The sequence below is a fragment of the Centropristis striata genome, chromosome 22, assembly GCF_030273125.1.
Source record: "Centropristis striata isolate RG_2023a ecotype Rhode Island chromosome 22, C.striata_1.0, whole genome shotgun sequence".
NCBI classification, from domain to species: domain Eukaryota; kingdom Metazoa; phylum Chordata; class Actinopteri; order Perciformes; family Serranidae; genus Centropristis; species Centropristis striata.
Window position 1 is genome coordinate 8,813,534 of NC_081538.1, and position 13,496 is coordinate 8,827,029.

The 13,496-nt window shown below is 42.2% G+C and overlaps 1 protein-coding gene across 1 annotated transcript in view; it reads left to right on the top strand.

The window, feature by feature from the left end:
• prickle1b (prickle homolog 1b) overlaps positions 1 to 12,986 on the top strand; it is a 31,390-nt gene extending 18,404 nt beyond the window's left edge. The window contains exons 2-8 of the mRNA XM_059325610.1: positions 4,449 to 4,646; positions 5,591 to 5,704; positions 6,818 to 6,955; positions 9,391 to 9,594; positions 9,711 to 9,897; positions 10,002 to 10,994; positions 11,086 to 12,986. Coding sequence (XP_059181593.1) covers positions 4,461 to 4,646; positions 5,591 to 5,704; positions 6,818 to 6,955; positions 9,391 to 9,594; positions 9,711 to 9,897; positions 10,002 to 10,994; positions 11,086 to 12,032 — 2,769 coding nt within the window. The 5' untranslated portion in view covers positions 4,449 to 4,460 and the 3' untranslated portion in view covers positions 12,033 to 12,986. The remainder of the gene's footprint in view (positions 1 to 4,448; positions 4,647 to 5,590; positions 5,705 to 6,817; positions 6,956 to 9,390; positions 9,595 to 9,710; positions 9,898 to 10,001; positions 10,995 to 11,085) is intronic.
• Positions 12,987 to 13,496: the final 510 nt, after the last annotated feature.

Below are 13,496 nucleotides of genomic sequence, written 5' to 3' on the forward strand. Positions count from 1 at the left end.
GCCGGAGCAACTGTTGACCGGAGGGATTGTGGAAGTGAATGAGAGCTTTATGCGAAGGTGGAAAGAGAGATGCTTTTCCTGGAGGTAAGAGGAAAATAGATGAGCTGAATCTTGCAAATGCAGAAGGATTTAGTTTGAGCACTTTTGCAGCTCTGCTGTGGAAAATGCCTGCATCTAAATTCCAACATTACTGAGATCTGTTGATGAGGAGGCATGCAGTGGATTGTGGGAGATATCCTTGGTTTGAAGCAACGCCCAAAGTGTTGAAAGCTTAAGCTTGGCTAAAAATTAAAGTGCTGTGTGTGTGAGAGGTGATCCTGCATGTGTATCACATTTATATAGTGCATATATAGAAAGTCCTTAATGTGTGTGCAGGTGGTCTCACTCCAGCTGAGTTAAGTCTCCTGTGTCCCCCTGACACCCATTTGGCCTTAAAATAACACTTGGCCAGTCACAGAGCGATGACCTCGGCCTTTCAACTCCACAATTTAATGGTTTTCCTAAAGTAAATCCTATGACGTTTAGAAAAACAGTAAAAAAAAAAAAAAAAGGAAGAAAGAAAGAAAAAAGTCTGTTTTGGTTCCTCAACATCTCAGAATCTGTCATTTGAATTAACTGAAGGGAACTCAAACTTTAACCACTCTAACAGTTTGATATTTAATACATTTTGCCTCACTGACAGAATTTGATCCTTTCTGTAAAAGTAAAAGTTCCCGCCGAATTGGGATGTCTTCCCTTAGTTTGCCCGAGGTTGTGTTCATTTGAAAGGAACACGTGTTTGACTAACTAATTCCTCAGTGAAGTACGGCCTCTTTAAAAGTGTCAGTTAAGCGGGGGAAGGCACACTAGATTAACGGTTAGCGGCTACATCTGGCCCTGTTTACACAGACCCAATGTTGTGACTCTTTAAAGGCCTTTTTCAAAGAGTTTCCCTTTTTAACCCCTTAACCTCCTCCTGTCACGTCTCACCGCGGCGCGGCGTTTAGAGGAGGACTGGTTGGACATTTTGTTTTTGTTTTCCACAAAGACAGCCATTGTGTTATTGCCAAAGGGTGACATGGTGTAATGTGAGTTGCTGTGTATGTTGGCTCAGGAATCCACAGTCACCCTTTTCTCCATGACTAGTGGGATGAGAGGCAGGAGAGCTGAAGGACAGAACCAGGACACCAAGCTAGAGCTGGAATAATCAATGGATTGATCAATTAGTTGACTGACTGGTAGTTTCAGTCATTTTTCAAGCAAAACTACCAAAAATTCTCTGGTTTTAGCTTCTGAAAGGGAGGACTTGTTGCTACCTCCACTAAAGGAGGTTGCATTTTTGGTTTGGTGTGTTGGTTTATTGGTTTGCTAGGATTACAAAAATAACTTTTGGCCCGATTTTCATAGAAGAGTGTAGCATGGGCCAAGGAAGAACCCATGATATTTTGAGTGGACCTGAATTACAGGGTCAATACACTAATTATTTTTGACTTTCATTAATAATACCAGATAGACTATTTGGCCTTGGCGCAGGTCTGCACTGGTGCAATTCTAGCTTCATCAGTTATGATGGTAAACTGAATATCTAAAAGATTTTAGACTACTGGTTAGACAAGTCATTGGAATATATGTCACCTTGGCACTTGTGGAGATGTTAAAGGCACAGTTCACTCAAAGATTTAGTTTTTATTTCAGGGTTCAACTGTCTCTTTATTGGGTTTTTTTTTCTCAAGATAAAATGTAATTTTTTGTTTTGACAAGGTAATCAAATAGCAAATATTTCAATAAACAGCCCACAAAACCCCTGAAAATTAGCTTTTCTGAGATTTTTTGACGTTCTTTGTCAAATTCCTTTTCAAACATGTTATAATGAAATATCATTATTGAGTCATAGCCAGGTTGTAAAAGGTGAAACAGTCTGAGGTGATGCAGCGTGTCCCTATGGCAACAAATGTCCATTAACAAATATCACGTCTTCATTTTTTCTGTACATTAAACCTGAACCCAGTGGCCTCTTCTTCCTTAACTCCAAATACGTCTCACAAACAACCACCAGAGATAGTGGCTCCAAAGAAAATATTCTTCATCTATTGCAGAGTTTTCTGGTCTCAAGTAGGTTAAACGAGATAAAAGCCAAACAGGTCAAGAAAAGCTTCTGGGTGATAACATTATCTATCCTACCATAAAACCTGATAGATTAGTCCCTGAAGAACAAAGCAACAGTCAAACAGCCTTTTGTTCTGTGATAAGAGCTTTGGTTTGACTTTTAACAGCGTTTCTGATCTGTGAATTCAGTGTTTTTTGGCCCTGGGCTTCATTCAACTGTATGCTAATGGAGGGAATGCTAATACTTCCCCAGTCTTGTTACTTCTGACTCCATGTTGAGGTGTGGAGGCCTCCAGGCTGAGCTGAGAGGTGACAGTTCTAGGAGGATGTGGCTGCACAACAACAGCGTTTGGATTGGGAGTTCAGTTGCAGCTGACCTTTGACCTTTAGCAGAGGCACAGGGAAGATTCTTAGCGGGATAAATATATTAGCATACATTTCTGAAAAGAAAAGTAGAAATGGTGGGAACTTCAATCAACTTTACAAAAGGATTTTAATTTTATATTTACATATTTCGTATTTTTTTTTTTTATAAGGGACTGTACACAAATTATTAGAAGGGAGATTAAAAAGACCAGAAAGGGGAAAGTATGATGTGTTTTGTCTTTTTAATAAAGAGATGGTAATTTTAGGGTCTTCAATTTTCCCTTGACCCATATTTATATTTTATTTCAGCCTTTTTTTTTTTTTTAGAGAAATTTAGTGTAAAATAAAATTGAACATCTATATAAAGATTGTTACATGCAAAACTGCATGTGCACCAGCGGCTTATTCACTGATGGTGGTAATAACTGTTTATTTAGTAACTACTTTCAAAAGTAGTGAAGCTGGAAAGGTTGGTTCACAGGGCACACTGTTTGTTTTCTTTATTAAAATCTTGCCAACTGCTAATTACACTTTGAATTAGCAATTTATTAAAATCAGGGTTGAGTTGAAAATTAGATGCAAATATTAATAACCCTAGGAAGAGTCTTGTTTTTTTGTGTTGGCTTTTTGAGTCAAACAAAGTTCAGCTCCTCCCCACCCTAATCATTTTCATACAGTCTCTAAATATCACCAGGAACAAACAGAGTTCTAACTGAATGCTCCACTGTCACAGTTAACAGGTGTAATGTTTGCTCACTTGAGGCCATCAGGACTCTAATGTCCCTCATAGAGCTGTTGTTGAGTAGAAGATCGAACCTACATGAAGTTTGGAGCGCCTGTGTGAAGTTTCAGACTGTGTTTCCCCCAAACAAGTTCTATTCTGGTACATATTTACATGTCAAAGCAGCAGAGCAGAAACTCACAAGTGGCTTTTTCAACACCTTGAGACCAAAGTGCTGTTATCAAGCTGAGAGGGCTCTGAAGAACATGCTGCTGAGATAAGAGGGCTACTGCTGAAGGCGGAGACACACAACAACAGACTGATTAATCCCTATTCATGTTACCGTCCAATTTATCAGCTTGTAAAGAGGAAGAAAAAAAAGCAGCTGAAAGTGGATTCATGCTGCAGCAGTCTGACTGGACTCATGCAGATTGTTTTGGCTGATCTTTTGTCTTTTTGAAGATTTTTTATCACCACTTCATTTGTGTTTTGTTTTTTTGCAATTTTTTGATCACAGAAGTCCATAGTGATTTCCTGCACATAGCTGCTAATCTCCAACGTGGTAGGCTGTTTACATGTGTTTCACAACCTTCAGCACTTTGTCACACAGTGGATAAGAGCAACAGATGTTTTAGTGGGTAACAGCTGGATATTTCTGCTGACGCACAGCAACGAAGTGCACAGATTTGTATTCAGAAGTCGAAATAAAAAACTGCTGTGGTACAGTAAGGCTGTATGGTTGGTTGTTAAACATGTGTACCTTACTGGAAAAAGCCTGCAGTCATTTTCCATTATATATCATCCTAAATTTGCCTGAAGTTCAGTTTGAAGGTGGTCAAGTAGTATTTTGGGCACTTTATCAAGAATGACTCTGTAATGGATAAACAATGGACGTATGACAAACTTCACTAATGGGATGGAAAATAACATTAGTTATTCTTAAGTATGACTGAAGATTGTGCATTGTGAAAGGATGGTGTCACACAAGACAGAGACATTTATTTTCTGCTCTTCTCCTATTTTTTTTTAAACTTTCTACTTTTAAAACACTACTGGGAAAAAGAAACTTGGTGAGAAAGAAACTAAAACAAATTGAGTGATAGTATGCAATGCATGTAAAAAATTCAAAAAAGTGCAAAAAGTCCAAGATCAGCACTAGCCAATCAGTGTCAAGAAGTGACAAAATAAAAGCCAAAGTGTTTGGGTATGATTAAATAGAGGAGGGATGGAAAAAGAAAGTTGTGATCTCTAAATCTTTATTTCTTTTTGTCCACAGCGGCGGCGTGTGATGAACCTGGAGCGCAGCGAACGAGGGGAGCGCCCGACTCCTCGAGGCCCGGACATGGACTCTCGTACCGGAGGAAAGATGGGGAAGATATCGGTGGGTTTCCAGAGGAGCTCCACCTCAGACGATGACTCTGGATGTGCACTGGAGGAGTATGCATGGGTGCCACCGGGACTTAGACCCGAACAGGTAGGACCAGGTTACATCTTAGCGCCTGTCTCTTTAAGACCATGTTCCTAAAAAGCCCAGTCTGTTTGATTGGTCAGCGTTTCTTCACCCTCATTCAAAACTAAAAACTACTAAATCAAACATGTTCCAGCAGGACAACACTAGAAACCAACATCAGCCTACATGTTTTCCTGGAGTTAGCATGTAGCTACATGCAGCAATGGAAAGGGTTAGCGAAAAAAATCACCAATAAAAGCATGGAAGTCAAATTTGAGGTTGTATGGTCACCACCACTGCACAAAATAATTACAAGTTCCCTTTGGCAACTGAGAGTTCGAACTTGTATGCTAACAGCATGAGGTTTTAGTTCAGATAGGGTTATGTGTTCAGATTTCCTGTTCTCTATGCCTTACTAGCGGATTAGCAGTGTTGCATGCTAAAACCCAACATCTGGCTGTGGATTTGTTTCACATTCATTAGTGTGTATTCAAGATACAGATGCTCAGAAAGTCTCAGTCAGAAACTGTTTGCTGTCTTCAATATATTCCTGTATTTTTATCATGGAGAAGAAACAAACACAGTTTTGTCAACATTTCCTTCCCCATCAGCAGGAATTAGTTTAGGCAAACATGAACATCTCCAGTCCCTGGCTGTCTCTGGTGCATGGAGAGATTTCACAGTCAGACGCCTTTGACTGGATGGAGATTGACATGTTTGCCCCACAGTGTCACAGAATAAGGACACACAGTCATTGTGTCCTCTCCTCTGCCTGATCTCCTCTAATACAGCTGGCCCACTGACTGCAGCACGTCTTGCTCATTTATGTGGTTTTACTGAAATGAAATTTAAAAAATGTTGCACTATAAGAGCCTGGAAACAAACACACAAAACAAAGCTACAGATGGACTGACAAGCCGTAAACTCTTTCTGTCTTCTAAAGTTCATCTGTCTGTCTTCATCGGCAGGTTCAGATGTATTTCTCCTGTCTGCCGGAGGAGAAGGTGCCGTACGTCAACAGCCCCGGAGAGAAGCACCGGATCCGACAGCTCCTCTACCAGCTGCCACCACATGACAACGAGGTAGAGATAAAGAGAGAGACAGTGATCAAACACACATGCCGCCTTGTTCTGACTTATAAAAGATCTTATTGGGTCAGTCGGAGAAGAAATTGCAGCTGAAGGATGAATGAGAGGAAGAAGTGGAGCTAATTTCGTGCACTATCACTAACTATCCTACTATAACTATCTTAACTCAAGGCTGGGTACTTTTTTAAGCACACCAACTCTCAGGCACTGCAACTTAAATTTAAACTGACTCCTTTTGTTGTTGCTTTTGTTTGTTTTTTAATAATTTTGTACATTCTTTATTTTAACAATATTGACTTTTTTGTCCTCAAAGCACGATTAATAAACAAGAAAAGTTTTGGTCATTTTGATATTAAATCGGCCATAAGAAATGTCAAACTCTACCCATCCCTGATGAAACAATAAAGCCAGCTGCAGCTGAGTAAAGCCTTTTCTGGTAAAACTAAAACAATGACCACATTCCCTCGAGCATCTGACAAAAAGACTCTAGTAACAGTAAAGCCCAGGCTGCCTCTATAAGAGCTTTATGGTGTGTAAAGCTGCTCTCCTTTCACATCTGCGTTACTAGAGTTTACATTAGGAGATATGGTGGAGGGTTATCACCAGAAGGGAGGGACGGTGGGGGGCTACTGTCTGACCGAGGTGGTCCCTGTACACACACACAGTGCAGATACACAATAGAAACACTCGGCACACACACACGCCGTGTTTGACTGTGCGGTTTTATGATGTTTGTCAGCAGACCTGGTGGTAGGGGGGTAAACTGCCCGAGGATTCCTTACGTAACTGTGGTTTGAAAGGGATAAGACAGGGAAACAGTGAGTGTGTGTGTGTGTGTGTGTGTGTGTGTGTGTGTGTGTGTGTGTGAGCTCACACGCCGGCATCATTTACTGTTGTTTAGAGAATAACTGAGCTGGTCTTGGTCTTTTATCTGGGCCTTCATCATCGTCTCTAAACACAGAGGAAGAGTTTGTGTGTTGCTCACGCCATCCTTTCAACGCAGCCTTGAGGGGAATTAGCTTCAATTAAATTAAAGCCTTTTTTAGCCATATATGGACCGTGTGTCATACATTTCCACTCATCTTTCTTTCTTTCTTTCTTTCCCAGGTGCGTTATTGCCACTCTCTGACAGAGGAGGAGAAGCGGGAGATCCACATGTTCAGTGCCCAGAGGAAGAGGGAGGCACTGGGGAGAGGAACACCCAAGATCCTGCCCCGAGCTCTGCACCACACCCGCTGTGAGAGTGTAGGTGCCACACATTGATACCCATGAGCACACATGCATATGCACACATTTAGACCACTTGCTTAATTTAGTGCTCATACAGCCATAAGGTAAGCTTGCAGGAAACCAACTTGTGGGTCTTGGGTTATTTATATCACAGCATCTAACACCCAACAGCCCATCCCAATGCACAGCAGCCCGAGGCACAGTCCGGGTTGGCTAATGCGATGGTTTTAATCACGGACATAAACCTCCTCATTAGGCCGAGAGAGGAAGTGGGGAAATTGGGAGGCTCACGCTCAAGCCGAGCGGAGAAGCCAGTTCCTCACGAGGAATTCAGCAAATTTCCTGCCGCCCATCTATATCTCAGCATGACAGACTGAGAAAAATGTACAGGTTAACAAGTCAATCTTGCATAGAGTCTTAAAAATCCTACTTCTTCCAAACAAGTCACAGTATGTGGCACATTATTCCATCTAGAGGTATAATTACAGCTCAGCTCAGTGCAGGCAGCTGGTTTTAAGAGTCTCCATGTTTTGGCTTTTTGAGCATTTACCTCGGCCTACATTATAGTAAAAAATAAAAACTCACTTTTTACATGTTTTTATCCTTTCTGTGGAGGGTCAAAAGTTTTTTTTAAAATGCAAGCTATTTTTCTATCTGCTTGCTGAAAGGAACCTTGACAGAGTAGGGTTACTAGTAAAAACCGAGTAATCTAGCTCTTGACATGCTTGTTAAAGCAAACGCAAAAATAGAAATGCTCCTTTAATCTAACCCTTGTTTTGTGCTTTTGATTTGAACAAAACATGATGTGCCAGTCGAGCTGTCCTCGATCATATTTCTGAAATATTTCCTTTCGATGCAACAAACATAAATATTAGTGTTATGTGGCTTCCGGGGAAATTGAGCCCTGACCAGTGAGTAAACCACATCCTCTGGAAGAGCAGGCCCTGCCATGTTAATTCCCCCGGACAGGCAGATGAAGTCTGTCATCACTCGAACACAGATGCTACCACAGGGATGCAAGGTCACACACACACACACACACACACACTTATATGACACATAAGAACACCACCGGACACACATTCTTAGACATACTGAACATGCATGTGCATCCATATATTCTCTGCAAACACACAACCATCCTCTGACTCATCCTACACACATGCAGACATTCATACAGCACATGCTCAGGTATTCAAGAGGATATATCATGAGGATGTGGGTGTACACACATGTACACGTTTACACACACTTTGTCGGGGGTAAAGTTTCCATATCCAAGGCCCCGGTCTGTCCACCCTGGTAATAATGGTTAACAGCTGGGCATGCTTTCCCGTAGCATTCTATGGGTGTCTCATAGCTATTCTGGGTTATATAAAGGCTCATGGTTGCACGTTCAGACTTGCTCTTACGATCTCTGTGGGGTCATACAATCTTTTGAGTCAGAACCAAGGCCAGTGTATTCTGTTTAAGCTCATGGGACAAAAATACTCTCCAAATCCTCAGCGAAGCAGATGAATAATTGATTACTTTTGTTATTAAATGCTTATTTAAGTTACAATAAATGTAAAAGTACACTGTGAAAGGGTCAATGTTGAGACAAAAACATGAAACTGTATAATTTGCAGTTTTAGTGAGTTGTCAGTCACAAGTAAACCATGCCCAGAATCATGACCTGCTTTATTGTCTATTTTACTCTCAATGGGACCATAGTTTACAAAATGAACATCTTTCTGTATTAAAGGAGACTTAAGAACTAGTGATTGAGACCATAAACTCATTAGGAAAATGTTTACTTAATCAAGTGATATGTAGGGTAATTTTTTCATAAACTTCTTTGCAATTGGGCGCTTTTTTTGCAACAAGAGTAGCCGCCCCCTGCTGGTCATTATAAATACTGCAGGTTTACATCACATCTCCATTCCCCTCCTTTTTTCCGTGTGGGGGGACACTGGGTGGGGTTGTCACAGGTGCAGTCAATCATTTTTAAAAGATTAAGTTGCACTGTCTATGTTATCAACTGTTGCTGTATTCATGCTATGATTGTCATCGCTGCAGGATTCACTGGTGTTTTGAATGGATCGTATTCCTTTGGCACTTGCAGTATGATCACCTGTTGTTTGGCCTTCTTTGTTTCAGCCTCACTGTAAATGAAACTACGGCAGATATATGATATATTTTGAATAGTTATCTCTATAATCTCTCTTTTGCTTATGTTGCATTCCTCATGTGTCAGCCATCGACTGTATGTGATTGTTTCTGTTTATCTCCCCAGTTACATTCTTAAGGTAGCATACTTATCGCCAGATTTATTATTAATGCACAATGAGCGAGGTCATAGGCTCAATAATGAACCCCTATGGAATGTAAGCCACTTGGAAAAACTGCATCAACAAGATTCCTGAAATATAAAACTCATGGATCATCTCTTGTTTGTGTTTGATTTTCAGTGTAGTGGAGGCATCAATGGAGGAGAGATGGCAATATTTGCCTCCAGAGCAGGGCCGGGCCCCTGCTGGCACCCAGCATGCTTTGTGTGTGCAACGTGTCAAGAGCTGCTGGTGGATCTGATATATTTCTACCAAAATGGCAAGATCCTTTGCGGACGACATCATGCTGAGTTACTCAAACCACGATGCTCTTCATGTGACGAAGTAAGACAATAATAATAGCACTACCACGTAATGTTTTTCAATGGACCAAAGCCATGTCAATCACCAAGTTCATAGAGTTCCAAAGAACTAATAGTGGTATGTGTGTTTCCCTTCAGATCATCTTTGCGGATGAGTGCACTGAAGCAGAGGGTCGTCACTGGCACATGAAGCACTTTGCATGTTTCGAGTGCGAGACAATGCTCGGGGGGCAGCGGTATATCATGAAAGATGGCCGACCCTACTGTACATGTTGCTTTGAGTCACTGTATGCAGAGTATTGCGAGGCCTGTGGTGAAAACATCGGTGAGTTATATTTGTGATTTTTTTTCTTTTGGGATAAGAACTTTTCATATCCCAGGTCAAATACAAGACTAATCTCCTTTTTTCTTAATCCTACAATCCTTTAGGTGTTGACCATGCCCAGATGACCTATGAAGGTGTTCACTGGCATGCCACAGACCAGTGCTTCTGTTGTGCCCAGTGCAAGGTGTCCCTGCTGGGCTGTCCCTTCCTGCCAAAGCAGGGTCGCATTTATTGCTCAAAGGCCTGCAGCCAGGGGGAAGATATTCATGCTTCCGACTCTTCTGATTCTGCCTTTCAGTCTGCCCGCTCACGTGAATCACGGCGCAGTGTGCGCATGGGGAAGAGCAGCAAGCCTGCCGAACAGTGGAGGCAGTCCCAGCTGTTTAACCCCCCTGCCACCATCCCCACGTTTGAGTTTGGAGATGGAGAGGGGGATGGAGATGCCGATTGCGACATTGGTATCGTTGGGCGCAAGCTGGCCCGTCTTGGCCTGGAGGAGGAGAGGTTCTGGAGGGAGCGGGAAGAGCAGGATGCTGGTGGAGAGGAGGATCCAGAGGAGTGGGCCCAGCATGAGGACTATATGACCCAGCTCCTTCTTAAGTTTGGTGACCGGGGGATGTTAAACCAATTTCAGCAGCCATCTCTAAAATCTCCCACCCCTAGCAGTGACAGGAACCGGCTAATAAGTGTGTCTGATCCCTGGCTAAAGCCTGATACTACATCTATGGGGGTTACCGCCTCCTCTCCTACCCCTGCCAGTCCCACCCAGAGCCAGACTTCCAATCAATCCCGAGCCAACAGCCTTAGCCCTGGACTGATGAGCAAGAAGCACCTGCCTGAAATGTACTGGGCCCAGTCACAGGATGGGTTGGGAGACTCAGCCTATGGGAGTCATCCAGGTCCTGCCAGTGCCAGAAAGATTCAAGAGCTAGAGTTGGACCAGGATCAGGACCAATCTGGGTCAGGAAGACGGGCCTTCTGGCCAGACACCCGGCAGTGGTACGACGACTCCCTTGAGTGTATTGCTGATGAGCTGAGGAAAGCTGATCAGGGCGCTGGAGACTCCATGGACTCCCTGGCACTCTCAAACATAACTGGTAAGGAAACTGCCAGTTCATGTGTCCAGGGAAAAGTTTCCTTTTGTATTTAGAACATCTTATTCATGTGTCTCTCTCGCTTGTTTTTTAGGTGCATCAGTGGATGGAGATGGCAGGGAAAGACCTATAGTCTACACTCTTGCCATACAGGATCCCTCAGATGACTGTGAGAAGATGAGCAACATGGGAACTTTTAATTCATCTCATCTTCACCACAGTGCCAATTCTCTCAACCTTAACATGGAGAAGGGAGATGAGGAGGTAGAACTGGCAATAAGGGGAGGGGCACCAGGCGGACGACTCTCATTGTCCCCAAATTCGGAAGGCATCCCTCCGTCATTTATCCATGCCCCAGCTCTGAGGAGGAGCAAGTCCCAGTCCAGGCCTCCTCAAATGGTCAAGTTCTCAGAAGACACTGTGGACAATGGATATAATGATGGGTTTGACCTCAATATTAGAAAGCACCCCATGAGTGAGAAGCCGCAGCGGAGGGTGTACTGCCCAGATGAGATGGGTCAAGAAAGAAGCCGCCCAACGAGCCACCATGGTCGCAGCAGGCAGCACCACCACCGGCAAGGCCGACACCACAAGAGCCGCAAATCCCGCTCGGACAACAACCTCCACATGGTGCCTTTGGAGAAAGCACAGAGGCCGTATGAGCCCCAGCAGCAGGGTCTGGTGAACCCTGCTTGCAGCGCCATGCTCCTGCAGCATCCTGCACACAGGCTGCCCTTGGCCTACCCCCAAACCCGATCTGACTATTTCCTTCAGGGCTCAGCTCAAGGAGACCCAAGAGTTGAGCATTTCATGGGTCTCTACAGAGATGAGGACGACTCTTGCTCTACTTGCTCTTCCTCGTCATCGGACTCTGAAGAGGAGGGCTATTTCTTGGGACAGCCAATCCCTCAGCCTCGTGGGGCTGCGCGCTATTACGCCGAGGACTACCCTACAAGGGTTACAGCCCTCTCTTCCCACAGCCACGGCTCACAGACTGGTCGCAGAAAGGGCCATCGCTCCAAAAACTGTATCATCTCTTAACAGCTCATAGTGCATTTACATTGCTACCCGCACCACACTAAGCAATACAGTCAGATTTTCTGATCATATGGTGGTTTTTGTGAATCAAATCTGGGATAAGAAAGGAAGTTTAAGGCAACCCATGTGCACAGACTGCACATTATGCCCTGACAAAAGGTGCATTACCAGATCAAGATGCATATCATATTTGAGGCCCAAATCTACTGAAAGAGGAAATCAATCCAAACTGTTAAGATAGATCTGTGTAACATATAGTCAGAAAATCTGTTTTTCTTTTGTGTATGTGCAAATTTGGCCCATATATTTGGGTCTTATAGAATTTCTAGCACTAACATGATGCATGGACTGGCACATTTGGAAGCCAGGATTATGCAGAGGTGGCAAAGTGGCTACATTAAAGTTTTTCTTTCATTTCAGCATTTGCAATTAAGTTTCTTTTTTATGTTTAATGTTCAGTTACATTTTTTGCAGCAATATCTTTGTGTGCACTAAAATAGCAACACATTGTACACAGAGGTTGATAAAAGTAGAAAATAGAAACAAACCAAATAATTATTTAAGACATCATAGTAAAAAATGATAATGTATATATTAAGTTAAGATTTTAATACTGGTATTTTTATATCCGTGGTTTAAAGAATTGTTTCTTTTGAAGTGTATGATAGAAGAAATAGCAGTTGTAAAGGTAAACAAACAGACCTCGTTAATATTTTCTGAGAAACAACAAAGAAGGTGCCACTTCATAAACTGTGTTCTTCACAGTAAAGTGCCATGTTACTCAGTAACAATGTCTATTATAACATATATTCCATAATTCACTATTGGTGTAAAAAATACGAAAAGAATGGCGGTAACATCTACATTTTCCATATTCAGCTGAACTGTTCACTACCCTTGCTCTGACATAACCAGCTTAATGCTTTGTGATGTAAAGACGCTTGTAATAAAATGTTTTTTTCCTCTCAAAGCTTCAGGAATTCTTTTTTTCTCATTTTTTTCCCTCATGTATTTGACATATTTATTTTCGAATTACATTTTGTAACCCTCAGATTGTAATGACATTTTTAATAGTAAGACGTAAACTTTATGGGACTTCAGGGTTTGCCAGCATGCATTTTAAATATTAATGAATTAATACATTTGAATTTTAAAGTGAGGAATGTTGCCTCTTTACAGTACTAACATGCAATGTAACCTTTAAATGGAGTTAAATAATTCCAGTAATCTGATCCTTAAAATATTTGATTAAGTTTGTGATATCAGTGGGATATTTCTGCTGTTTGTGGTAATAGATCACAATAAAAAAGGCTGTAAAGTTACAGAAATTATGTTTACTAGAACCCTCAGAAACACCTCAGTTTGTGCAAAGGTTTGTGTGTCACTCGCAACAGAACGAAGCCTTGTGCAGTATTTTTCTGGGAGGGAGATCGAACATAATGTTTGAAAAGCAAAATGAGACAACAC